The sequence below is a fragment of the Dermacentor andersoni genome, chromosome 4, assembly GCF_023375885.2.
Source record: "Dermacentor andersoni chromosome 4, qqDerAnde1_hic_scaffold, whole genome shotgun sequence".
NCBI lineage: Eukaryota > Metazoa > Arthropoda > Arachnida > Ixodida > Ixodidae > Dermacentor > Dermacentor andersoni.
The window spans coordinates 4,628,206-4,656,152 of NC_092817.1; the positions used below are offsets into that span (position 1 = coordinate 4,628,206).

A 27,947-nucleotide genomic window follows, 5' to 3' on the forward strand; every position below is an offset into this window, starting at 1 on the left:
GCACTATTATCCTTTCATGTGCCATGTCTAACACACTTGTACAATAGTGTACTGCTCTAGTCACCGCAGACAATGCAGCAAGCAGTAATTGCATCCATTTACAAAAAATCAGATAGGAATGTTTCGAGTAAATATAAACGTTTATCCACACTTTAATTTCCTTTTATTTATTTTACTTGCTGTCACCTCTGTGTTCTTTTTTTTCTAAAGTAATCTATCCTTATTCACTGTCAGTATGGCTTTACCAGAAATTATCAACACAACAAAACATGCTCTGTTTACCAGGAGTACTACACACTAACTAGCTTTGCATCACAACTTCTTGCACTATGCCTGCTTGTAAATTTTAGAAAGGCTCTCAGAACAATCAGCCCCGAGGTTCTTTTTTCAAAGCTCGAACACATTGGTATCCGCTGGAATTCTCATAATCTAATTATGTATAGCGCACCCTAGCTCTCACTTTCAGTGTGAAGTGCACTGTTTATCTGTAGGTATGTGAATTACAAATGGTGTGCCACAAGACAGCCTTTTAGGGCCCCTCTTTTCTTAAACCTATCAGGCGTTATAAACAATCGTGCACCTTTCGAAATCGCACTTTTTACTCTGAGCATGCTACAGATGCTGCCAGTTTAACTGTTTCAGCCGAATTCTCCACTATTTCTTTTGCAAATGTGGTGTTTACTGCGACATACAGTGAACACAGATAAATCAAACCTGCAATATGTTAAGGATGGCAGTGTGCCTTATGGCATCGCCAGATATGGTGTCTTTCTCATTTATTTTCTACATTCAACATTGTCTACAGTTTTCAAAAAATTACCTACTGATATAAAAATTGTGCGAGTGTGTAAAGTTCACATTACAGCACCTGCATGCACCGGCACCCGCTGTCCTCTCAGTGCTGCAATTTGTGTACGGTCACAATTGTGTAAAGTGTCATGATGAACACATTCGGAAGCCTCTACGCTAAGCGCCATGCAGTGTGGAGCAGTGCTTGACCTGGCTAGCTAGTGAATCGCTTCATAGTTTGCAGTGCTGCCTTCTTCCTTGTTTTATGAAAAGAAACTTGGTAATGCAGACAAGCACTGTGACAACAAGCTTCTGGAGAAAATGAGTTGAAAAATGTCTCGGACATCCACTCAAGTGACGGCGAAGAGGATGATTGAGTTGGTCAGTTCCGCTTGCATTGAAGACGTGGATGAAGAGAACGTGCAAGACGTAAAACAGAAAATTATGAAAGAACTTTTAAGAAAAGGAATTGCCTTATCTCTCCACCACAATCTCTACCAGCGCTGTGCTCGGTGGACAGCCCATTGAATGTGGGTAACGCCCAAGTGCCGCACACTTTTCAGGGTACATGTCTGAGTTTATCTTCAAAGCTATTACAATGTTCAACCAAAACACAAATGTAAGCATGACTTCCAAAGGCTGGAAGGAGAACACGGCCAGATGCAGAACCAGCTCTGAACAGCCTTGCTGTAAATAAGAAGGTTGCAGGGGCCGATGCTGCTGTGCCTGAAAAAAGACACATGCGACACATTGTTGAGTTTTGTCACTGCTATGACACTTTGTACAATATTGTGTACGCACCTCTAAAAACTTAACAATTGTAGTTTCTTGTTTGCCACTGATTTATTTAATCTGGCTGATAGTGAAAAGTTTTTTTTTCTCCTCTAATGACAAGCGGCATCTGAAAGACTTACGATCTACATCAGTGATGATATTAACTCTTTCATTACTGCAAGAAAATTGTCGTTTTTTTATAGGTCTCGGGGAAAAAATTATTTATCACTACAAATAATATCCCAGCACACATTGCTGCATAGCATATTGTGCATAATGAAATGCCCTTTCCAAAAAGACGTTGCTAAACAAAAAAATGTATTACGTAAAACATAAAAATTCTAGAAAGCGCCATTTTTGCTGCCAGTTGATAAAAACAAGAATAAAAAACATGATATCTACAAAAACATTAATATAAAGGGAAGTTCAGAATTTACTTTTCAAAGATAAATAACCCAGGAATACTGCCTGAAAAAAGAAATGCTTGGTACACCGTCATTCTTCGGATACAAAAAACAAAAACTAAGACCAGTTCATCGCTCATGCCATGCGGTGAAGTAGTTCCTGGATTTTGTGAAGCATAGGTGCACTCCGCACTTTTCCCTACAAGATGTCTAGCTTTTGTTCAACTTTGCGGTCCTCGTAACACATTTGGAGTTCCGCCTTTTCGGCATCTTCTGAGGATGGTCCGATGAGAAGTCCAAGAAACGTACGTCGCCAGTTTCTCCAGAGTCATGCACCTCTTCCAGGACAGATCGCTCTCAGCGTAGCAGGGCAACTACAAGATTATGCATCCAAGAATATCTGTTTGCATTTTTGCAGATTGTTTTTATCACCTCTGTAGAGAAGAAGAGTAGAAAGAAAGCCCATGCCGTTGTAAGCTGTCTTGCGCTGATCCGTATTGCTGGGCCGAGATGTGCTGCGGGCGGCCTTTGTAGCGTGAATGAAAATTTCTTTGCTGAACAGCTGCGGATGTCCCATGCTGACTCAAAATATTGCCGCCGTGAGAGCTTGAATCTTCTTTGCTGTCATCTTCGAAATCGTAACTCGAGTCCTCATCACTAAATTAAAGTGCGGTTGCAGCATAGTTTCAAGCACGATGCTTTTCTCGCAACGCAGCCGCTCGGGACGCCGCCATGGGAGCGACTTTTGATAACTGCACAGTGACACCGGCAATGCCCCTTGCCAAGATTTTACGAGATAAGCAAAATTTTAACTTTTGGAAACTGGTTGAAAATGCCAGGTCCACATGTCAGACATGCGGCAGACCTTCAGAAATACACCTTGGCGGAATAAAATGACTCGGACTCCAAACCAAAGCTCTCTAGTGAACAGCTGGCGCCATTTTCAGTTAATTATCACCGCTCAGCACTGTCAGATGGCAAAGTCAGTGATATAATTTAATTCTTGACTTGCTGGGAGTCATTTGATTACAAAATTTTGATGCTAGTGTGACGTCATCATGAGCAGCATACTTCTTTCTCGAGCAGGTGACAGCCACGCCTCTTTTTGCTACAACATATGCACATTAGTTTGCAAGAAGTTAGTCAAAAATCACAACATCGGCTGAGCGCAAAAATTTAAACTGATTCTGAAGGTGAAGTGCCTGTACTAGCTACTGCATGGCCTTAAGTGGATAAGAAACGGCTCCAACATGTTGAAATTGGCAATCTAAAGCATCAATCACTGGTGATCTATTTGAATTGGCGTGGTAACGAAAGAGTTAATACCTGGAAGGAGGCTAAATACGTCGCATGTGCAGATGACATTGCCTAGTCTTTATCCTCTGATAGCATTAAACAGCTAAAAAGGCTCTTGTGTCCTTAATGCAATGGTCATCACACAATTCATTAAAGGGACACAAAAGAGAGAAATGATTTCTCCTACATCAGTAAATCAACCTTTCACTAAGATGGGTGGCCTTGAAGTTCCTGTCATGCCGTCGGGGATTTAGACTGTAATTATTTAGCGGCAAAGATTGACCACATAAAGGAGCCAAAGACTGAATATGGCAAGTTTTGATAATTTTCACTGAGCCGATGCCACCAAAATATGAAAAATTACTTTTAAATCCACAACGTACCGGCATTTGGGTTTCAAAACGAGATTCAAAAAATTACACTCTGACTTTCATTATCTCTTCTGATAATCAACCTATAATTGTGAAACTAATGGCAACAGTGTTTTCAAAGGCTGCTTCATCAGTCAAAACTAATTTATTGTTTTGCTTTAGTGTCCCTTTAAACATAAGCCAGGGCTGCAATGTTTCTTGCGCTTTGACATAAGTTATAGCATGAAAAAACTTAACTGAGAGAGTGGGGACAGGAAATAGCTCTAGACTTGAGCTGGGAAATCTCTTCCTTATTTACTCTACTGTTTCCAAGCCTTCTAGTATGTAGAAACCAACTACCACAATGTCGCGCCCATCTACATAATGTTACACAGTATGTACAATTATCTAATGTCACATGCTGTCAACACATTTAGCATTCGTGCAAGCATTTACATCAAAGAAGCTTTGGATCCACTCATTCCAACTGTGAGAGGGAGCCGCATTTTTTCAAAAATATGATTGTCATTATTTTAAATAGGACGCAAAGTTGGATCAATGGGTGGGAAGCAAAGAGCTGAGTGCACATGGTGGTCTTATGATGAGCAGTGACTGTGAACACATTGTACTGGTGACAGTGAGTAACCCGGGTTAAACATGCCCTGTGGGCATGTTTGAGTTCTTTGGAAGCTGGACTTTGACGCCACAAGACTATCCTTATGCAACTCCAGCACCAAAAAAAGTTATTTACTATGTTATTGGGGACTGCGTGTTATGCATCTTCAGTGCTCTTGAAATGGTGACAGCCACTGATCTTACATTGTGACGTGTTTAAATCTGCAGTTAGATTTTAAGATGGTCAAATAACAATGCATGAAAAACAAGGGATGAATGTAGAAGAGACATACCCAGTGCCGTGTGTGTCCCTTCTAAGTTCGTCCCATGTTTTTTACGCACTGGCATTTGATGATCATGAATAACCAACTAACATAAATTTCGGCTCCAATGAAGTCTGATTTAAAATTTTGCTCATGTAAAAAATTTTTGCTGTGATGTTGAGTCAGCAGAAATTCAGAGAAGCTCTTTAATAAATCCTCGAGAGGTTTGCCTGGCATGCTGCTCCAGATGATAGAAAGTGAAATGATGTGCAGTGTCCCTAAGGAAATTCAGCACATGTTCACAGCACCTTGACAAATTGCAACCAAGACTTAGTGCCAATTGTAAATCCTTGTATTCACTTATTGTAATTCAATTCTAATTTACCAATCTGTTTCGGTTGGCCAGTCAATCCAGACTCGCTCTTATTGAAAATATGCCTTTTTCGTTGTCTTTTCAACACGGTTTCAGTTTCAGTTTGTGACTCAATCCCAATTCATCACAGCTGAAACTGTTAGTTTTCTCTGGCACTTTTTCTGCACATTATGCTGCAGCCTTGTTTGTTCTCTTATGGCAAGAAAACACAAAGGGCATTGATTGTTTGTCCAGTTTCTGTCACTTTGCGGCCCGATGTGACAACAGCATTCACAAGCAATTTCAGGAGCAAGCGCACGTCACCGTCACATGAAAAAATTATAATTTCATTCTTTTATACAGTACGTATAGCAACCAAACTTGGTGAAAAGCTTCTTTATTAGTTGAGCAGTCCAAAAGAATCCAAATCTACAAGTGTGTCCCCCCCCACTTCTTTTTCTTAAGAGAAGTGTGTCTGCTTTTTTTCCTGTCTTAACCCCTAATAGCCTGAAGTTATTGCCCCCAAACAAATATCCGTATTACAGTTAAATATACTTGTGTGTGAGGTAAGAACATCCAAAATTACTCTCACACTGTCGGCTAACTCAGGTGGGATTTGTAGACTTGTTTAAAGAAGACTGAATCTAGCACAAAACAGTGACCTTATATTCACACGTTTTTGTACTGAACAAACTCAGACTTGGCAGTTACCTGTCTGGCTGCTTATTGCAGAGATGGCGACATCATTTTATGCACCTGAATGGATGCAGCCCACATGGGTTAAGTCTTCACCCTCATTGGAAGCAACACATGCAACATGTTGTTTTCTGAGTTGGAGATGGCGACATATTGCAGCTTTTTCTCCCCCTGGTTGACAAAACATGATGTCAAAATCTGCATTTCTCTCGCTTCAGCATCCAGGGTGTCTACTAGCGGGGAAAACCGGGAATTCCCAGGGATATTGAATAGTTTGGAAAAACTCAGGCTAAACTCGGAGAATTTGTGCTTCAATCAGTAAATAATCTGTTGTAATTTTATTGAAAGGGAACGAAAGTTGCGCTAATGCTGGCTCGAATAACAGAGAGGAATCGCAAGGAATTGTCTTTAACGCCGTGTCGTCGGCTGGAGGAGTTTGCAGTGTACACTCAACGACAGATTTTTCAGACGGCTTCACGGCAACACCACGTAGCCCATTAGCGGCGAAAATTTGGAGTGGCGCCCTCTCGCGAGTGATGTCACGGCCAGGACGCCGCTCGCTTTTTCGCAAATGAAGACATCGTAAAAATATATTTGAGACGACCGTCATAAGTATACAAGCAGAGAGACCGAGGGCTAACAAACGAAAATATTGCAGAAAGCGCCCAGACACCGCCCAAACTGTAGCAGATGACAGGCGGGGGTCCGTGCCCTGACGTCACGCGAGCGGCACTCGCAGCGCCCCTGTAGTTCGTTCTCGTGGCTAATAGAGTCAGTGTGTAAGAACGTCTGAAATTTTGGAAGCAGGAAAACTTCGCCGTCTGATTTTACGTACATTTTGCCGTGAGCGCAGGTCCGAAACGGCATTAATCAAAGCCACCACCGCCTCTATATTGATTATCTCGTCTCCTCAAACCGGCGTTTTCGCACGCAGATCCACTGGAAGTCGCAGACACCCCCGTGGAAATGCCAGGCCTAGCTGCTTCGACGTTCACTACTAAGCTTCTTGCCATTCAGTGCCATGTTTTACATTGAAGGAATTTGCCGCTGTCAGCAATGGCACTGATTCCACCTTTGTAATCCTTGCGATTGGCTTCGAAGCTCAGAAAGCACAACGTGTTGCGTAATGCCGGTTCTCAAAAGTGAGCTTCGCCTTAATACACAATGTCACGCAGTGAGGCATACGCAACGTATTGTGGTGAAGCTTAGCAAGCGTGGGTAGGGGCAATTGTCACGGGACACAGTATGTATTAACTGTACACGCGTGCACCCGCCGTCTCCTATCACAGTACGAGCACCGATATGCCTAATAAGTGTACAGGTAGGCCCTCAGAGAGTTTTCAGACATGCCTGTGGTGATTTGAGCACTTTGACATGCATCCATTCTTTCGGACGTTCTCGCGGCCCCTAGGGAGTCCGAAAAATCGTACGTTGACTGTGCAACTGACCAAGAGGATGCCTTAAATGGTCCGTGGGGGCGAATGCATGGCGAAAGGAGGACGAGAACATAAAGGACCGAGGCATTGAGGAGTGAACGGGAAAGGAAGCATACCACCACTTGAGCTTGAGCTTGAGCTTCAAAAACAATGTATTGGCTGATGCCGAGATGCAGATTACTCTTATCCAAACCAAAATAAAACCTTTAAAGCAGTGAAATGCAGCGCTGAGGCATTCTGTGCGGGCTGAGACTATGTCAGGACCGTAGAGTTTGAATTTCCAGCTGCTGAGAGAGAATCTCACGTATGACAGTTTGGGCCTCATACCAATGAGCTTGCTTGCTATCAGTTGATAGAAATAACTCATATTCGAAGATATTTGCTTCTGTATGCATCTCTATTTTATTTGTTTGAACTTGAATTGAACTATGAGGTTTTACGTGCCAAAACCACCTTCTGATTGTGAGGCACGCCGTAGTGGAGGACTCCGGAAATTTCAACCACCTGGGGTTCTTTAACGTGCATCTAAATCTAAGTACACAGGGGTTTTCGCATTTCTTCCCCATCGAAATGCGGCCGCCATGGCCCCATTTTATTTGTATTTGGAATGTTCGACTTGATTTGCGATGGGTGTTACCATTTTCTTTTAAGATATTTTATTCACTGTGCATTTGATTAAACCTTCCCATCTGTTTTCCTCTTGAATTAAACAAACACTACTCCTTACTATTCAAACTGGAATAAGTCACTTTTTTTTTATTTTTTGACATGCTTACAGAGAGTGACAGCATTGGGTGACATGTTGTCAGCCCATGTTAACATAGAACAAATTCCTGTGTCACTCAGGGAATTTTGCAAATGTCAACTTAGTAGACACGCTGGCATCCTGTTTATTCGGTATGCCGCGAAATCGTGACAACTGGCTAGAAGAGGTTAAGGTACGTTATTGCTGTGTTGTTCCTCTCACTGGCAGATTTGTCCGAGATGGCAGCAGGAAGTGCATTGCAGTTTCAAGTTTGAAGGATTGCTTAAGTACCTCTTCTATGCCATGGCACTGATAGTGCACCTCCTTGCTTCTTCAGTCAAATCCGCCAGAGGATGTAGAGACATGGCTCAACCAGCTCGAAGAACAAGTGCCCAGTGTGATGGATTACCCAGACTACTGGATGTGTCGCTGTGTCTGCTATGAAAAGTCCGGGGACTCAGCCAAAGCTGTAAGGTCGCTCACAGTGGGACTGGACTTTGTCACTACGGTAAGTTGTGCCAGGTTGTTCTTTAAAACTGCCATTGCAGGCTCCTAGTAACGTGGTCATTGAGATTGAGACCATTTGCACTGTGCTAGACATGCACGCAACAGATTTTTGTGAGGTCAGTCATGGAGAGTATTGTAGGGGAAACAAAGCTTATGTGAAAATTAATAATTTGATCTTCAAAGGTTCTGCTAGAGACACTGAGTTGAGCGAGATGGAGGCTTCTGTAATAATGTTGGCACAAAGCCAGACCAGTCACTCCCTAGCAGGCTGGCACAGCTCGGACGCTCTAATAGGGTGCCTCAATGTCAAACAGGTTTGCAGGGTGGAGACACTGCTCACAGTGTCATCTTAACAAGCTTGGGGCTCATCGTCAATACATGCATTTGGAGACTTTCAAGAGAGAAAAAAATGAATCTCCCCAGTTTCTTAACAAATGTAAGCACATATACTGAAGTATGGCTTCGTGGGCTATTAATAATGGTGCTATAAACGCTCGGTAGTCTTGCCCTACTGGGGAACTTGTCTCCGTAACACAAGAAGATCCTGAAATTGAATCCTGCTTATGCCTCTGGAAGGAGTTCCATTATTTTGCTGTTAGGATGTTACACCAGCGAAACTGTTGGTTCCAGCAGGTGTTCTACTGTTCAAGTGTGTCACATGACTTCATGAAGTAATGGGGAAGGGCTTTGGTGTTGCTCTCAGAGGCGCACTCAATGCAAATATATTATTGACACAGCTCAAGATGTGATATTTTACGCTAGATGCGGGCATTCGGCATTTGGTTCAGTGGTAGTTCTAACATGTAACAGACCGGTGGCATCTCCTCCCATGACAGTCGGTTCTTTCAGTACCATCCTGTTGTATGATTTGCTCAGTGACATGTTTGTTAGAATTTTCAGACCTTTCAAGGGCTGGGGTCTACATCTGGTTCCCCATTGTGGTTGCCCTACATTTATTGCATAACTTGTAGCACCAGCGACATCAACGCAGTCGCCCTAGGATAGGAGACAAGCTCAGGCGATGCCACGAGCAGCGCGGGAGCTGAATTGGTAGGGAACCGAAGAAATGAAAGATCAGTTGAGGTTGAGCTCCGGTGCTGGAATAACATCTGGTTGACTCTCTGGCTTGTGCTCTACAATTGCTGAGAGCGGACGTCAAGATCAACGCGAAGCTTCTGCCTAATAAAACGCGCCACACAAAAAGGAAGTGGAGCCATGTCGAACACCAATGACGAACGCCAGCAAGACTCGACCAGCCCAGAAGCCACTGAGCCCGCTTCAACTGCTGCAGTTGTCACGAACATCATCCGCCTGCCAGAATTTTGGAAGCGAAACCCGACGGCATGATTCATCCAAGCAGAGGCCCGTTTCAGACTCTCGCGGATTATGTAACAGACCCGCAAGTACCTCCTTATGGTCGACGCACTTCCAGCGGTTGTCCTCGATAAGATTGCCGACCTTCTTATTTCGTTCGTGCACACACTCCCAGTGTCGCCTTGTGATGCAATCAGGGGCGCTATACTGGATCGTACAGCTATGCCGGAACGCTCACAAATACAACAGCTACTCTCATTCGAACAGCTGGGCAACCAATGCCAAAGCCAGTTACTGCACCGAATGCTTCACCTTCTCGGCACACGCGCTTCGACCACGGACAACGCCCTCGTGCGTGAACTATTTCTTCAGCGCTTGCCCACCCAAGTCCAGATGGTGCTGGCCACTGCTTCAACCCTAGGTCTGTCAGAGCTCACTGCATTGGCCGACAAGGTGATGGAAGTTGCCAATCCACTTCCACTGGCTGCAGCTGTGATGCAGCATCACCGTCGCACACTGCGCGTTCTTCACCTCTAAACCGGCCATAGATAGCACCGACAACATTCCTTGTCGCTGAGCTGTGCGATAGACTGGCCGAGGTCCTGGTTGCGACCAATCGTATGTTTCTCCTTGTTCCAGTCGTCATCGCCGATCTCTATCTCATCAACCCGGTCCATCCAGCGAGCGCTAGTACTACAGTGCAGCAGATCAGCCAGCCATCTGCTGGTATCACCCCCGTTTTGATGCAGAAGCACGTCGCTGCCTTTTTCCTTGCACTTAGTCGGGAAACCGTCCGGCCTACCGCTAACGGCGATGAGTGGTCAAGGCCCCACCCCATGTTGCCTCTTCTACGTCATCATTAGGGTCACTGGGCTTCCTGATCGACACAGGTGCACAGGCCAGCAATCTACCTGTTACATGAGCGGATCACACAGCTGCTCCCATTCTGTAGTTGCAAGCCGTGAATGGCACTCGCATTCCAGTATTTCAACAACGCTTGCTCACACTTAATCTGGGCCTGCGAAGAGCATTCCAATGGTTGTTCATGGTTGCTGACATCAGTTCTGCTATTATCGGTGCCGATTTCCTCACCCACCATGGCCTCATCATAGATGTCATACGACAACGTCTCCTGGACACAACAACCTATCTCTCTGTGCAAGGCATTGCTGCACCAGAAACCACGGATTGCACTCTCTCGTGTTACGATTTCCAATGGACCCTCCGCGGCTTTGTTACGAAAATTTTCCAAAATTACCGCACCACCCAACTGAAAAAAAAACCCATCTGCCATGACGTGCGACATCACATCATCGCTTCCGGACCTCCTACATTCTTCCGGCCACGTCGACTTGCTCCGGACAAGCTTAAGGTTGCATGTGCAGAGTTTGCGCACATGTTGGAATTAGGCATCATTCCATCGTCCACGGGTAACTGGGCAGCTGCACTCCACATGGTGCCTAGGAAATCGGGTGACTGGAGGCCATGTGGAGATTACAGAATCGGTACCCTTTGCCCAACATTCAAGCTTTCACCGTCGCTCTGCACGGCGCCAACATCTTTTCAAAGATTGACCTTGCCCGTGCCTACCGCCAAATTCCTGTGGCTGAGCAAGACATACCTAAGATGGCCATTACAACGCCATTTCGACTCTTTGAGTTTCTGCTAATGCCATTTGGTCTCAGGAACGCCGCCCAGTCATTCCAACATTTTATTGGCACAGTAACACGTGGACTACCCTTCGTTGTTGCCTATGTTGACGACTTGTTGGTAGCAAGCAAATACGTCAAAGAACATTTACAACATCTACGACTTTTGCTCCAACGACTATCCGAACACGGCATCATCATCAAAGTCTCCGAAAGTGAGTTTGGTGTCGACAACTTGGAGTTTCTAGGATATTACCTCGATGCCAGTGGCATATGCCCTCCTTCATTAAAAATTGAAGCAGTAGAGAGCTTCCCCAAGCCCACAACGATCACAGAGCTGTGGCAGTTCCTCGGCATGCTTAATTTTTACCGCCGATTTATCGGGAACTGTGCTGCGATAGTAGCACCTCTGGATTGCCTCCTTACCAACAAGAACAAGACGTCCTTGCTGCATTGGGATGCTGCTGCTGAAGACGCCTTCAGGATCAAGGGTGCACTCGCTAACGTCACTCTTGCACATCCTAACCCTACAGCATCACTGGCCCTCATGACGGACGCGTCCAGCATAGCCATAGGAGCTGTGCTCCAGCAGCGAATCAGTAATTTATGGCAACCCCTAGCCTTTTTCTCCAAGAAACTCGCTCCTACCCAAGCTCGCTACAGCATCTTTGGTTGAGAGTTGCTTGGAATTTACCTTGCCATCTGTCACTTTCGCTAAGCTTCACAGATCACAAGCCCTTAATGATTGCCTTTGCAGAGAGTTGTTGACACATCCACCACGAGAAATCCGCCATCCCTTGTTTATAACAGAATTCTCTACCGACATCCGACACATCAGCGGCGAGCAGAACGTACCTGTCGACACCTTAAGCCGTGTGAATGACGTGACACCACCTGAACGTTCTGCACCACTCGATGTACAAAGACTCGCCACACATCAAGTTAGTGATCCTGAGCTCCTTCAACTGCGCTCATCCAAAACAGCACTGCGGTTGGACGATATCCTTTTTGATGGTGTCACACTCATCTGCGACACTTCTACAGTGTCCCCAGCACGTTACGCAAGCAGCTTTTCGACACAGTGCACCAGCTCGCTGACCCCGGTGTTTGTGCCACACAACATCTTATCTCATTGCACTACATATGGCCCCAGTTGAATGCCAATGTACACGACTGGGTTCATGCATGTGCACCTTGCCAACATGAAAAAGTTCATAGGTATCCTGTTCCCCCAGCACACCAGTTTCTCCAACCTGATCACTGTTTCAACGTTCACATTGACATTATTGGGCCACTACAACAGTGTCAGGGATTTCGCTGCTTGCTCACCTCTATCGACAGGTTTACCTGTTGGCCAGAAGCAATGCCACTTCAAGACAGCTCTGCTGCAACAGTCGCGGCAGCTTTTGTCACAACATGGGTTTCCCGCTTCGGATGCCCTACCAAAATTCTTACTGACAGAGGACAACAATTTGAGTCTGCTCTCTTTCAAGAGCTCCTGTGCACGGCCGCCTACCATCCCCAAACCAATAGCCTCATGGAACGCTTTCATCGACATCTCAAGTCAACACTGATTGCATATGGCACGCCATTGCAATGGATTCAACGTCTACCACTGGTTCTTCTGGGTATCCGGTGTGCCTTGAAGTCGGACATCAAGTGCTCGAGCACAGAGCTCGTCTACGGTACTCCACTCCGTCTTCCTTACGACTTCTTTTCACCACAAGCACTTTCGGCTGCTCTGTCTACACACGAATATGTGCACCTTTTTCGCGACCTCTTCTGGGATCTAAAACCCTGACAGATGTGTCCACTTTCAGCATGAAAACATTACATTTCAACTGACCTTGCAAACACAACCCACATCTTCGTGTGCTATTGACCTGTTTGGCCTGCTCTCCATGAACACTACCTCGGACCCTTTCCCATACTGGAGAGACACGAGTCCACATACATTGTGGACATTCATGGCAAACCTGACACCATCGCACTTGACCCGCTGAAGCTAGCCTACTGCGAGGAGACTCCCACAGTCGCATCCCTCAATTCAGCCCCGGACGTCTCCATTCCGGTCGGTGCTCAGGCCCCTTCAGTCCGCCGAGTTTCATGGACATGCTGATATCGTTTGCAGATCATGATGCTCTCTAGAAGGGAAGCTAAGTAGCACCAGTGACATCGATGCGATTGCCCTAGGATAGAAGACGAGGTCAGGCAATGCCATGAGTGGTGCAAGAGCTGAATTGGCTGGGAACTGAAGAAATAAAGAATCAGTTGAGTTTGAGTTCTGGTGCTGGAATAATGTCTCATTGTCTCTCTCTCGTGTGCTCTACAAGCTCATCTCACTTGCCAGAGGAATATACATCATCCTTGCAGTTTTCTGTTTCCTCCCACCTATTTGCCAATTTGTGTAATTAGATCAGGCATAAGTTATCTGTCTTTATAAATAATATTCATATGATATATAAATTGTTTTTTAATTATCTAAATTTATTGTACACTGCTCACTATATTATTTACTGAGAAGACGAGAGCATCGTTAGCTTTGTTGGCAGCAAGAAAAGTACCAGGAAGAATAATAGTAATGTTGATGTAATTTTTAATCTGTTTTGTAAAATCTGTAAAATATTTTGATGAAATAAAGATTAGAAAAAACATCTTTAAGAACAAGCAAGCCCCTCTAGTATACACATAGGTCCAGTGTAATCATAAAGCACTCCTGCATTCATCCTTTACGCCATTCTTTTCTAAAGCTTGCACATTGGATTGGATTGGATTGGAGCAAACTTTTTTGTGCCTGCAGTTGGGTGCTCGCATGCCCCGACGAGGACCTACGTCGTCTACGAGGTTGCCGTTACTCGGCGCAGGTCTCCGCTCGCTGTTGCCGGCTCGCTGGGTCCCTGTCTTTTGAGCGCCCCGAGGACCTACTGGACAGCCCAGAGCTGTTGGTCTTGGTTGTAGCTCTTCACAGCGGTCTCGAGCCGCGGTGGAATCATTCTTGATCTTGCTTCCTCTGGATTTTTGATGCAGTCCCACAAGATGTGCATGTGATCTGCCGTCTCCCTCTGGCAGACCCTGCATTTATTGGTCGAGTATGTCTCAGGGTACATGCGATGCATCAGTCCCGGGCTCAGTAGCGATCCGGTTTGGAGCTGTCTCAGTAGTACCGCCTCCACTCAACTCAGCTTCAGGTGCAAGGGTGGGAGGCCTTCGTGATGTCATTGTAGTCCGTCATGCGTTCCTTGGCCCCGAACCACATTGGACGGTCTGTCGCCAGGGCGCAGTTGGTTAGCGCTCGTGCCGCTGCGTGTGCCGTCTCATTGTGGTTCCCATTGTGTTCTGACGTGTCGCCCGCATGCGCCAGGAACCACTTCATTCTTACTTTTCTGTCTTGCAGTTTGGCCACTCGCAGTACGCGCTCAGCCTTCCTACAGATTTGGCCTTTGTCGAAGTTTCGCACCACCCTGTCTCGAGTCACTCAGCACCATGTGGAAATCTGCGTCGGCAATGGCCAGGACAATAGCCACCTCCTCTGCTTGTTCCGCTCCAGCGCTTCTCACGCTCGCTGCCGTCCTCGTGGCACCGGTTGACGCCTCTCTGACGACCACTGCGAAGGCGTACCGTTGGTATTCGGCCACGTCCACGTACCGCGCGTGCTCATCATTGGCATGCAGGTCGATGACAGCCTTGGCCCTCACCGCTCTTCTTCCCTTGTTGAACTCGGGATTCATGTTCTTGGGTATGGGGTCGAATCTGGTCTGGCGTCGGACCTCTTCGGGGACAGGGAGCTTCATCTCCGCCTCGTTCGAGTGTCCTATTCCCAGGTCGTCCAGTGCCTTCCTCCCGGCTTTGGTCGTGGACAGCCGCTCCAGTTGAGAGGTCCGTTGCGCTTCAGCTATTTCTTCAAGCGTGTTGTGTATCCCGCGTTGTAAGAAGAGGGTCATGCTCGTAGACTTGAACAGTCCCAGCGCCGTCTTGTACGCTCTTCTGATAATTACGTTGATTTTGTTGCATTCGTGTTGCAGCCATCTGTGGTAGGCTGCAACGTATGCGACATGGCTGATGATGAAGAATTGGACAAGCCTAATTAGGCTCTCCTCTCTCATGCCAGGCTTCTGGGAAGTGACTCGTTTGAGGAGTCAAATCACGTTGGCCACTTTTGCGTGAGCCGGGCAATGGTTTCGCCATTTCTTCCGTGCTTTTCTATGACCATGCCCAGGATCCTAATTTTGCCGACCTCGAGGATCACATTGCCGGATTTGGTTACGATTCTGATTTTTTCGTATTCGCGTTGTCCAGGCTTGCCTCTGCCGTTGCTGGTAGGCGGGAGTATGAGAAGCTCCAATTTGCTCGGCGAACATCTCAGTCCTGTGCCTTCCAGCTGGTCTTCTATCGCGTCGACGGCGGTTTGCAGCGCGTCCTCAATGTGGGTGTCGCTGCCACCGGTCACCCACAGCGTGATATCGTCCGTGTAGATGGTGTGCCTGACGTCTTCAATGTCTGCGAGCTTCTCGGCCACTCCGATCATTGCCAGGTTGAACAGCATCAGTGAAATAACCGATCCCTGCAGTGTGCCGGTGCTCCCGAGCTCCTTCTCTTGCATCTGTAGGTCGCCTGCTCGTAGCTCTGCGGTCCTGTTCGTGAGGAAGTCCTTGATGCAATTGTTGGATCTTTCGCTCATGATGAGCTTGGAGACTTGGGACAGAATTGCTGAGTGTTTCACCTTATCGAAGGCGCTCTGCAGGTCGAGCCCCAGGATTGCCTTGTTGTCGCAGGCGCTGCCGCCATCATCGATGATTTGGTATTTGCGCTGCAGCATCGTGTCCTGCGTGCTCAGATGCTGTCTGAAGCCAATCACCGTGGCCAGGTACAGCCCGTCTCGTCCCAGGTAGTCTTGCCACCTGTTGAACAGGACGTGCTCGAGCACCTTGCCCACGCAGGACGTGAGTGAGATGGGCCGGAGGTTGTCTGTGTCCGGCGGCTTCCCCGGCTTAGGGACCAGGATGGTCTTGGCTGTCTTCCACTGCTGTGGCAGTGCGCCCGCTCTCCAGCACTTGTTGAAGTATTTTGCGAGGTTCTCAATCCAGCCGTCGTCGAGGTTCTTGAGCGCCTTGTTCGTGACAAGGTTTTGGCCGGCTGCTGGCTGGCTGTTGAGGTTGTGCAGGGCTGCGCAGACCTCCTCGACGTCGATAAGCCGCCGTACGGCGTGTGTTGTTCGGTGGGTGTAGTTGGCAGGCATTTGTCGTTAATGCACCTGGTGACTTCGTCGGCGCCGTGTACCAAGACCGCCCGATTTATGAGCTTGGCGAGTCTGTCCCTTTGGTGCGACTTGAGTCTTGGTTTCATCGAGCAGCTGCCACAGCAGGTTCTCACGTCTTCCCGCTGTGCATCTGCCCATCTGCCGCGTTGCAGATCTCGTTCCACTGTTGCGTGCAGAGCGTGCGACAGTGCTCTTCGATCGCTCGGTTGAGCTCCGCCACCATCTTTCTGAGTCTGCGGTTGAGCCGTTGTTTCTTCCAGCGATTGAGTATCGACTGTTTGGCTTCGATGAGATGTGCTAGCAGGCTGTCTATTTTGTCAATCTCCGCGTCCGTTTCAATTTCTTTGGTCGCGTCGCGTATGCTCTAGGTGATTTCGGCCATCCACGAGCCGACGTCACAGTCTCTCTTCTGGCATTTCGGAAGGCATCCCATTCTATCCATCTGTGTGTTTTGATGCTGGTGTCGTTGTGTTCCAGTATGCCCATTTCCATGATGGTGTGGTCCCTGCCCAGGTCGGTCCCCATGTTTCTCCAGGTGATGGTGCCCCGGACGTCGTTCTTGACGAATGTGAGGTCCGGAATGGTCTCCCGGAGCACGGAGTTGCCGATTCTCATCAGATACATTAGTGTTTCTTGTAACAGTATAATGTCTGACTTGCGCGCGGCCTGTGCTGTTGGATGACTGCCTTCTTCCTTCCGAGGCCGCGACAGTTCCTCTGCCACGCTGTTACATCTGCTGCTGCTGGCGTTGCGTTGGTGGCCATGATTGCGCTGGCGTGTATGGGGTTCCCTGGTTAGGTGGATGTTCCACAGCAATGCCTGCTACGATATCCAGCACTTCTGCAGGTTTGGAAGTGAATAGATCAAATACAGTGTGCAACTGACAAGAAACTACAGTGTGATCATCTCAGCAGCACCATTCTTAGCAAAATGGCGTACTAAGAAACGCATTATGTTTCTTTTTTATTCATTTACAAATGAAAATGGTACTACTTTCAAAAGTACACTGGGCACTAATGGTTTAATGTCATGGCAAAAATATCACGTCATCTCATTCATGTCATGACACACGACATGTCGTGCTGTATCAAGGCCACCATCAGCGTCCTCTTCTTCCCACATTACCAACTGTGACATCACCCCCATCGGAAAAAGCACCTTATTGGTGCGGCTCATCGGTCTGAGAAAGGTAAGGTTTGAGACGGCTGACGTGGATGATGTTAGAGGTGAAGGCACCGTGGCATCCAGCGGAGACACTTCATATGTGACAGGGGTCACCTGGCGAAGGATGCGGTAAGAGCCATAGTATCGCGAGAGGAATTTCTACGAAAGACCAACACGCCGAGTTGGATACCAAACTAGCACAAGAGCACCTGGTTCGTAGTCCACGTCGTGATGGCGCTGGTCGTAATGGCACTTCTGGCATGTCTGTGAAGCAGAAAGACGAATGCGGGCAATCTGGCGTGCTTGGGTTGCTGTGGCTATGACATCCCGAGTATACTCCGTCGGCGAGTTGAGTGTGGTCGAAAGGAGAGTCTCGAAAGGCAAAGTCGGCTTACGGCCGAAGAGGAGATAGATAGGTGAATAGCCAGCTGTGTCGTGGCGCGGGGAATTGTAGGCGAACGTGACGAATGGTAGAGCAATGTCCCAGTCATGATGATCGGAGGAAACATACATTGCTAGCATGTCAGTTAATGTGCGGTTCAGGCGTTCGGTAAGACCAGTAGCTTAAGGATGGTAAGCGGTAGTAAATTTGTGTTTAGTAGTAGCACTTGATTGAAGTAGGTCGTCTATGACTTTGGCAAGAAAGTATCTGCCGCGATCGTTGAGAGGTTGACAAGGTGCACCGTGGTATAACGGTGCACCTTGTCGTGAAGATAACATCGTGAAGCAAGAAATCAGCAACGTCTGTAGTGCAGCTGGTCGGTAGGGCTCTAGTAATGGCATAGCGAGTTGTATAGTCACCTATTTCCATCATTTGATATAGGGAATGGTCCGAGAAGGTCAACGCCAACTTGAAAAAAAGGGTCGGCCGGTATATCCAAAGGCTGCAGCAGTCCGGCAGGAGGCATAGCTGGTCTTTTCCGGCGTTGACACGACTCACACACGGCAACATAGCGCAGGACGGAGCGGTTGAGACAAGGCCAGAAAAACCTTTGCCGAATTCGGTCATAGGTCTGCGTGACACCAAGGTGTCCAGCGATGGGAACGTCGTGCAGCTGCTGCAATACAATCTGTCACAGATGAGACGGAATGACGGTTAGGAGCTCGGGCCCGTCGGGGTGCATGTTGCGGCGATACAGAATGCCATTTTGTAGTACGAACATGTGAAGGGATGGGTCAGACGGATCAGAGAGCAGGCGTTCAGTAATGGGACGTAACGACTCATCGCATCGTTCAGCGCCAATGTCTTGCAAGGCAGAGAGCGAAAGAACGCATATCGGTGTGACATCCACTAAACCTCCGGTACATCGACGGGATGACGAGACAGGCAGTCAGCATCTTGATGTGGACGACCCGACCTGTAGACCACAGTGAATGTGTATTCCTGCAGCCATAGGGCCCAGCGACTGAGGCGTTCGGTGGGATCCTTGAGGGAGGAAAGCCAACAAAGGGCGTGGTGGTCGGTTGTAACTGTAAATGATCGACCATATATTTAGGGTTGGACTTGCCCACCGCCCAAGCAAGAGCGAGACACTCGCGCTCAGTAATCTAGCAATTGCGCTCGGCGGGAGAGAGGAGGTGGCTGGCGTAGGCGATAACGTGGTCATGCCCACATTGGCATTGAGCTAAAACTGTGCCGATGCCGTAGTCACTGGCGTCAGTGCGGATTTGTCGGAGCGGAGGCATCAAAATGGGCGAGGACAGGAGGTGTGGTGAGCATCATGATGAGCTGCGAGAAAGCAGACGCTTGTTCAGAGCCCCAACAGAAAGGAATGTCTTTCTTCAGGAGGTCAGTCAGGGGACGGGCAACATGGGCGAAATTTTCCACAAACCTGCGGAAGTAAGAGCAAAGGCCAAGAAAGCTGCTAACATCTTTGGCACAAGTTGGTACAAGGAAATTCTGCACAGCATGAACTTTAGCGGGGTTGGGGCGAATGCCTGACGAATCAACGAGGCGTCCGAGCATGGTTATTTGGCGGTGACCGAAGTGGCACTTGGATGAGTTGAGCTGCAAGCCAGCAGTGCAAAAAACAGAAAGAACAGATGAAAGTCTTTCAAGATGGGTCGCAAAAGTTGAAGAGAATATGATGATGTCATCCAAGTAGCACACACAGATGGACCATTTCAAACCACACAAGAGCATGTCCATCATCCGTTCAAAGGTCGCATGGGCATTGCACAAGCCAAAAGGCATTACCCGGAACTGATATAGGCCATCTGGTGTGACGAATGCAGTCTTTTCACGGTCCATTTCATCCACGGCAATTTGCCAACATCCAGAGCGAAGGTCTATAGAAGAAAAACAATTGGCACTGTGGAGACAATCCAGAGCATCGTCAATGCGGGGAAGTGGATATATATCTTTCTTGGTGATCGTGTTTAGAGGACGATAGTCAACGCAGAATCGCCAGCTGTTATCCTTATTTTTGACCAGAACAAAAGGGGATGCCCATGGGCTGGAAGAGTGTTCAATAATCCCTTTGGCAAGCATCTTGTCAACCTCGCTCTGGATAACTTGTCGCTCAGAGGGCGACAACCGGTATAGGTGTCGGCGAACAGGTGCTGCATCGCCGGTATTTATCCGATGCGTCACGACCGTAGTTTGACGCAAAGAGCGATCGTTCAGATCGAAAATGTCGGAGTAGGACTCGAGGAGGCCACGGAGCTGTGCGGATTGTTGGGTTGAGAGGTCCGGTGCAATCATCTTTGTAAAGTCGTCGGTCGGGACTGATGCAGAAGGCGCAGAATGAGCAGTGGTCGAAGACGGCGCTACAGATAGAGCAGAAATGTGGCATTCGTGCGTTGGTGACAACGTGGCAAGAGACATGCCTCGAGGGACTACTTGCGGGCAGTGTCCGAAATTTAGGATCGGAAGACATGTCTGATTGTCCGCAACAGAAACGATGGTGTGTGGGAAGGAGACATTGTGAGAAAGCAGGACTGACGTCGTGGGAGTAAGGACATAGTCTCCGTCAGGTACAGGGATGCAGGTTGCTGCAAGAGATGGCAGGCATATAAAATCTGCGGAACAAAGCTGAGTTGGAGCTTGAGCAGGAAGATCAACGGGAACAGGTAGGGGTAGGTCAAGTTGTACAACACCGGCAGAACAGTCAATCAGAGCAGAATGGGCGGCCAAAAAGTCGAGTCCGAGGATCACATTGTGAGGGCAACGTTCGAGCACACTAAACAAAACGGACGTGTGGCAACCGGCGACACTGGCACAAGCAGTACACATTCCAAGCACAGCCGGAGTTCCACTGTCGGCGACCTGGAGCAGTCGAATCAGAACAGGAGTAAGTACTTTCTTCAAGCGCGTTCGAAGCTCTGCACTCGTGATAGAAATTTGGGCTCCAGTGTCGATGAGTGCTGTAACGGGCAAACCATCCACGTCCAGAAGGTTCCGATTAGTAGGTAGGGTCAGCAGAGGAATTTCAGGCCGGGGTTCTTGAGCAGCGTCACCTCCAGGAGCTGCCCCAGTTAGTTTCCCGTCGGAGAGCGGCGACGGTAAGCTGGGGATGGAGAGTGACGCAGCTGGGACGAACGGTAGCGACGACTATGTGGTGAAGGCGAGCGGCTGGTCGCGGTGGCTCGAGCGTTGTCAGATGCGTCTTTAACCTCGGTGGAGAGTGATGGCGGGCAAGGATTCAGTGGGGAGCGGCGGTAGGCGGGAAAGCTTGGTCGAGAGTGGGATGGCCAGGAACTTCGACAGTGGCGAGAGATGTGGCCCACACGTCCACAGTAAAAGCAGATGGGTCTATCGTCATGTGTGCGCCATTCGGCCGGGTCGCGATAGCTCAGATATGGACCGTATTGGCTCCGGTGAACAGGGGCAGAGGCAGCAGACGAAGCAAAGTCAGGACGGCTGGCGGAGCAGATGGACGGAAGACCCACATTGGCAAGTTCTTAGCGAATGACCGACTGAATGAGAGACACAAGCGGCCGGAAATCATCAAAGCACTGCGTCACTGGCGTGGCAGGAGACGCTGCTTCGATTTCTCACCGAACAATATCGACGTCAACGTTGTCAATGCCGGAAAACATGCCAGGGTCGCGAGGCTGGGCCAGGATGACCATCGGTGGCGACGTCGGGGTCGTGGTTGAACTCTCTCCTTCGTATGACATGCCAGCCAGGTTACGTCCGCTGTGGAGCTCTGTTTTGTGCAAGTGATTACCCAGCACGTCCACCAATGATGTTACGGGAAGGAAGAAGCGTGCATCTATTTACAGATGCCTTTTAATGGCTGAGCCACAAGCGTAGAGCAGTGATAATACTAAACTTTTCTTCCCACATTACCGACTGTGACAATATCATGCATATCCTAATACAGTATATCCAGTTAACCTCAGGGTCGATGCAGCTCCTTGAACTCTTTGAAAACCCTTGAATTTGAAAGAAGAGATTCAGGGGCTCTTAAAACTCCTTGAATATAAATGCGCTCATAGAATTCCTTAAAAACTGGGGTTGGGAGCAACTTTTTAACATTGAAAATAACAAACTCTGCATATGGGCTATGCCATGGACGCTGTCTATCAGGAAACAATCCTAGGTGTATTAAAGTGAAGCTTTCTTTGCCTCTTCATTTGACTTTTCCAGTGCTGCAGCTGTGGCTGTGGACACATTAGCCACTTTGCCACATTAACCTCTTGACAGCTCAACTATAATTATGCTTGACCTCCTGCAAAAGCACTGAAGAAAATGCAGCACTTTCTGCAAACATGCAAGTCCGGAGGTAAGGTAGGAAGAAAGATGTAGAGGAGGAAGGTAAAGGAGGCACAGAACAGGTAGGAATGATGCAGTCCCAAAACGAGTGAGCTTTTCCACTCTTAGCTCGCACTTCTCATACCAGGGGGGGTGGGGAATAGATGACGTGGGGAGGCAAAAAAATGCTACCACTACATACACACGACATCAGCTGTGGACTAACTGAAGGTATAGTACACCATGGAGAAATGTGTCAAGCGGACTTCTGACTCAAGGTGTGCGGATGCGAAGCCGCATTAAAGCACCGTAGGGTTTAGGCGATCCTACGGAAGCGGTCGCACGTCAAATCAACACTTATGTGTCCAACAGGGTAGCTTTGCAGCTATGACAATGCTCGAAGTCGCGGGTTTGATCTTGAATGCAGTAGCTGCATTTCGGTGAGAGCGAAATACAAAAACAGTCATGCACTTATATTTAGGTGTACATTGCACATTAAAGAAAACCAGGGTGTCAAAATTAACCCATAATTTGCCACTACGGTTTACCAATTGTGGTTTTGGCATGTACAGCCCCATAATTCAGTTAAAGTTTGACACTTCTGCCACGATGTGATGTGCTATGTGAGGCAGTGACAATGCTAACCTTCTCGGAGGTTATGAACAGTTGCGTGCAACCACGCCTCAAGCAAACACATCTCGCTGTGTGTTCTGTGTACTACGCAGACAAACAGCTGTGGTGTGCATAAGGTAACGTCTAACATCAACTCACCACTCTCGTGATGGACTAAACGTTGAAGAATTTAAACATCCGCCGTCAACATCACCGCTATTTCTCCTCGATCAAAGCAAACAACACAGAAAGCTTCGTTTACGTCAATTCCCACAGTGCGCGAGATCTGCCTATTTTTTATCTTTTGAGAGTGCTGTTAAACGATTGCAATGTGATGTGTCCACAGCCACTAATGACAGGCTTGTTTAAATCACCGTTGCCATCGTGGAGCTAGATAAAGCAAAATCAAGTGATTAAGCCGTGCTACCATTGTTTTGTTAGTTTATTCACACCGCAGCCATCATGGCTCCAGTTTCGAGCCCTAGGCTCGACAAGTGCCTGGTGGAAAGCAAGTTTCAGCTATTTGGTTTTAACACGACAACTAGCTTTGGCTGAAATTGGACACTATTAACCATTGTGCCAGAAGGCAATTGGCATCATTACAATGGGAAAGTCAACTTCGAAAAGCAAAAAGATAGACAGTTGGGCGAATTGGTACGGTAACATGATCTTAGCTTCTAGCGCGAAGTGAACACGGACACAGTAAGGAGCAGACAGGACGAGCGCTAAGCTAAGGAGCAGACAGCGCTCGTCCTGTCTGCTCCTTTCTGTGTCCGTGTTCACTTCGCGCTAGAAGCTAAGTTCGAAAAGCAACCTGAAGAGCTTGAAGTGTGTGTTTCCAACTCAGCAGCTGCTTAGCTGCAACAGATTGCAACTGAGAAGGATACTAAACTATTTTCAGTGTATGTGTACAAATAAAGTTTATTTCCCCACTTTATGAAGATTGTCACCTTCGACATCTTTGAATTCCTTGAACTGTTCTTGAATTATGAGTCAAATCATCAGTACGAATCCTGGTTAACCCTTTCAAACGTTATGTACAATATTGTGTACATTGTGAACTCGCACCTTTCTTTCCAAGTGCATTACAGGATGCGGCCAATTTAGTGGGTATAGCCGAATTCTTTACTTTTTGTCTTTCAACTGTGGCATGTACTGCGCCACATAGTGAACGGGGATAAAGCTAATGTGCAGAATATCCAGCATGGTAGCACGTCGTTTGGTGTTGCCGGATAAGCTTTTTCCTATTTCCTTGTGCATTTTCAGCATTGTCTATGGCTTTCAAAAGATTGCCCACTCATATAACAATCATGAGAGCATCTCAAGATCAAATTACAACACTCACACGCGCTGGGTTTCCTCTCTGCCAGAATTCATGTATGATCTCAAGTGCATGCAAAGCATAGTTGACGCATTCAGAAAGCTCTATGCGAAGTTGCGTGCAGTGCAGAGCAGAGGTCAAGCTGGTGAACTGATTGTATATTTATTAAGCATTTGTAGCACTGCCTTTTTCCTGGTTTTATGAAAAGAAACTTGAGAAATTCATCAATAAATATCTCGGACGTCAACTCAAGTAACAATGAGAAGGAGGGTGTTGCTGGAGTCCAGTTCGTCAGTTCCGCTTGCATTGAAGACATGGATGAAAAGAATGTGCAAGACATAGACTTCACAGATACCTCTAATATTGCGGAAAATTGTGAAAGGAACTTTCAGTGAAAAAAAACTGCCTTTTCTCTTCTCCCCCGTAGCAATTTGCCATTTTAGCGATTTTGTCGCTATATTAAGCAACCAGTAAGTTTTTGTAGCAATGTGACAAAACAGTTTGTGACACTTTAGCGACTTCAATGTTTAGAAAGTTGCTTCAAAAATAACTTTCTAGAATGTGATTTATTACTGTTACTTTTTTTTTTTTTCACATATTATCTGCCTCTGCATATAACCTGCACCCCCAATTACAACTCCTTGGGGAAAAAAAAAGAAATCCACACACATAGACTGTGGAAGTAACTTCATACAACGACACTTACATCTTTGTCAAAACAGTCGTGGATACACATGTTATACCATCATGCTCTGCACCCCCATCTCTTCGGCAATGCTGATGGTCTCCAGCTCCTGTGCTGTACAGGATTGCAGTCGAGCACAATTCGTCATGATTCAAGTTAACTATTAACAAAGGCATAACCTAATATGGTGACCCATAAAGGGACAGCGGGCAACCATAAAAGAGTGGAGAACAAAGCGTCATCCTAAAAGGCAATGAATGGTGGAGAACTCTGTGCCTCAAAGTGTGGTTTCATGGCAGCGCAATGCCGTCGAGGCAGAATTTTTGCTGCCATGGAGCCACATCTCAGTGTGAAATTCGCATATGACTTGCACCCCATCTTTACTGTAAAACTTTTTCAATTTTGGTGTTGGTTATACATGCAAAATATGGTATTCAGAAGCTACAAAGAGGATGTCGAAATTGGCTGCAAGGTGCGTGGGCTCTGTGACCATGATGAGGCAATGGTCATCTGCACTCACAGAGGCCGTACACTGCGGTTAACTACTCCAAGAAAAACGGGCTTCACATTGTGCCTGTAAAAGTTCTTTATAAAGCCTATTGGAAAGTGTTGCAATGGCTGAGAGTGCTGCAGTTTCACTAAGTATGTTCGACTGGTGGATGTCACAAGCATAGCAGTACAATAATGTGCCAAAACTTGCTGCAAATAATTTTTTGCTTAGATTTAGAATACAGCAGGCATACATGTTCACGCATGCTTGTTCACGTGAATATGAATGCGCTGCCTTCGTTTCTCACAGTATTGCGACAAATTGATACTGCATGGAGCTTTCAGGTGGATCAAGCAGCGGCAACTTGGTATTACCTATGTAAAAGTCACGCGATTTTCAATACTGTGTTAAAATTGCGTCATATAATTTAGTTTTTCTTTCTTGAGTGGCGATATATTTAGAAATTTTAGGCATAATGTGAGACGCAAGTGCATCTTTGTGCCAAGAAAATCATGGGAACAAATTCGCTTAGCTTTTCATCCGCACTGTTCTTTATGATTGGCTGGTGGCCTTCACTAGTAATATATGCATCCAGCATCGGGATTGGCTGGAATTTGCTCTTACTAAAATTCTAGCAGATCCCCTTATTCTTCTCTAGTGCAAGTGTTCTTGTGGATACAACTCTTGGTGACCCAAGTCATTCTTAATTTCAGCTGTCATTATTTATTTTTATTATTATTATACAGCAGCAAAGTCTGCCAGACCCTGCTGGTAAATTCACTGTTTATTCCTGGCCTGCGAGCACAGCCACTAGACAAACGTGAAGCATTTTGGTACATGCGTTGCATCATGTCAACCTACAATTTAGTGTTCCAAAAACATGTAAAATTCACTCGACAGTTTTAGCAACCTTGAAGCAAAATTTAGCAAAAATTTTGTGACTTCTCTGTCTCAATTTAGCGACATACTTGAAAAAAGTTGGTTCTGTCGCAGACCGCAGTGACCACTCATGTGAGGCCAGTTCACCAAAAGCTTGGCCTCCTTCACACAGCACTTGTCAACATTTCCCATCACTCTTCTGGTAGAGTGCTGCCTAGCATGGCAATCATGTTAGGCTGCAGCTGAGCAACACACGTTTGTGATATCACACGCACCTACCATTTCCATAATGTGCAACTAGCAAACTTTCTTCAAGCCCAAAGCTGCTTTCCACATGGTGTACACTCTGAAATCGGTTATTTGTAGCATGCTCAAAGAATTGAGGCCCAGTACCATCATTACGTAGTCAGCAGCTAATAAAGCAAGAGAACTCAGAAACAAATGTAGGTACTTTAACATTTTTAAGGAAGCAAGATATCTGCCAAAATGTGATATACTTAAGAAACTTGACATATCACTAAAAAATTTCAGCTATGCTTCTCACAAAAATAGTAATTTCCACAGATAGCATTGCTGCTGATGCCTTATTGTATGTATTGGTTCTATTTATGTAATGGATCAAAAACTACCAAAGTGGCTAAGGATACAGATGCACGATTGCAATTCATTTCTTTGTCAATAAATATTATTTCTATTAAAAAGCAAATCATATGTTTCTAAAAGTTAATTTTCTATGCTTTTTAACTAGGTCGCATAGTGTTACGCGATGAATGAGGGGAACCAAAAAGCTTTAATTTTCAGTGAAACCAACAGACAATGAAACCAAGGAAAGCATATGTTATCTTCATTCATTGAGAGATAAATTTACTATAAACATACCAAATTAAAGGGACACTAAAGGGAAAAATGATTTCTTCATCAGTAAATTACCGTTCTACAACACCAAAAACACCACTCTTACAACGATAAGACATTTGGTTAGCCAGAAAAAGCGCAAGAACAAAATACGGGTGGCGACGCCTACTTCAGTTCCCGCACCTGGGGGCTGTGACGTCTTGGATTTTGATGGCACCTTCTAGGGCCTAATAATTATATATAGCGGTACAGATTGACTACATTGTGTTCTAAAGGAACCAAATATTAAACAGGACAAGTTTCGGGAACCTTTACTCGGCCAACGCAGCCCAAATGCGAAAACATACTTTGGAATCCCCGACGTCACGCTGACGTACCGGCGCTTGGGTTTCGCCGCGAAATTCAAATACTGATACTTGGACCTTCATTTTCTCATCTAATCAAGTATATTTTTTAAATGACTGCCTGCAGGGTTCTCAAACAATGCTTCATTAGTCTAAACTGATTTATTGTTTCGCTTTAGTGTCCCTTTAAGGAACAGGAAAATAAAAATGGAAAACCATTGGCAGGGGCTAAAACCACAACATCCACATGATGCTCTGCCAATTGAGCTACGGTACACCACATGCAGAGATTGTGGGTTCAGTTCCCACTGGCAGCAAGTTGTCTGTCCCGTATTTCTTATTGTTTTAAGAATATAGGCTTCATCACAGACCTAGGCCAAGAAACAAAGCTTCCTTATTGTGCTTTCATATGGTTGTTCACTAAGATGTATTAACCCCTTGCTGTTCATAC

General features: G+C 46.6%; 1 protein-coding gene and 1 long non-coding RNA gene across 3 annotated transcripts in view; one reads left to right on the plus strand and one right to left on the minus strand.

Annotated features, from left to right (window-relative positions):
* LOC126535917 (uncharacterized) overlaps positions 1-27,947 on the plus strand; it is a 54,391-nt gene that overhangs the window by 25,820 nt on the left and 624 nt on the right. For both annotated transcript variants that reach the window (XM_050182773.3, XM_055073330.1), the window contains exon 8: positions 8,058-8,228. In XM_050182773.3, the coding sequence (XP_050038730.1) occupies positions 8,058-8,228 (171 nt within the window). The remainder of the gene's footprint in view (positions 1-8,057; positions 8,229-27,947) is intronic.
* LOC129386087 (uncharacterized) lies at positions 129-27,947 on the minus strand. The gene is made up of 2 exons (XR_008613556.1): positions 24,950-27,947; positions 129-1,515 (listed from the first exon to the last, which is right to left on the minus strand). It is a non-coding gene; the product is annotated as an uncharacterized lncRNA (long non-coding RNA).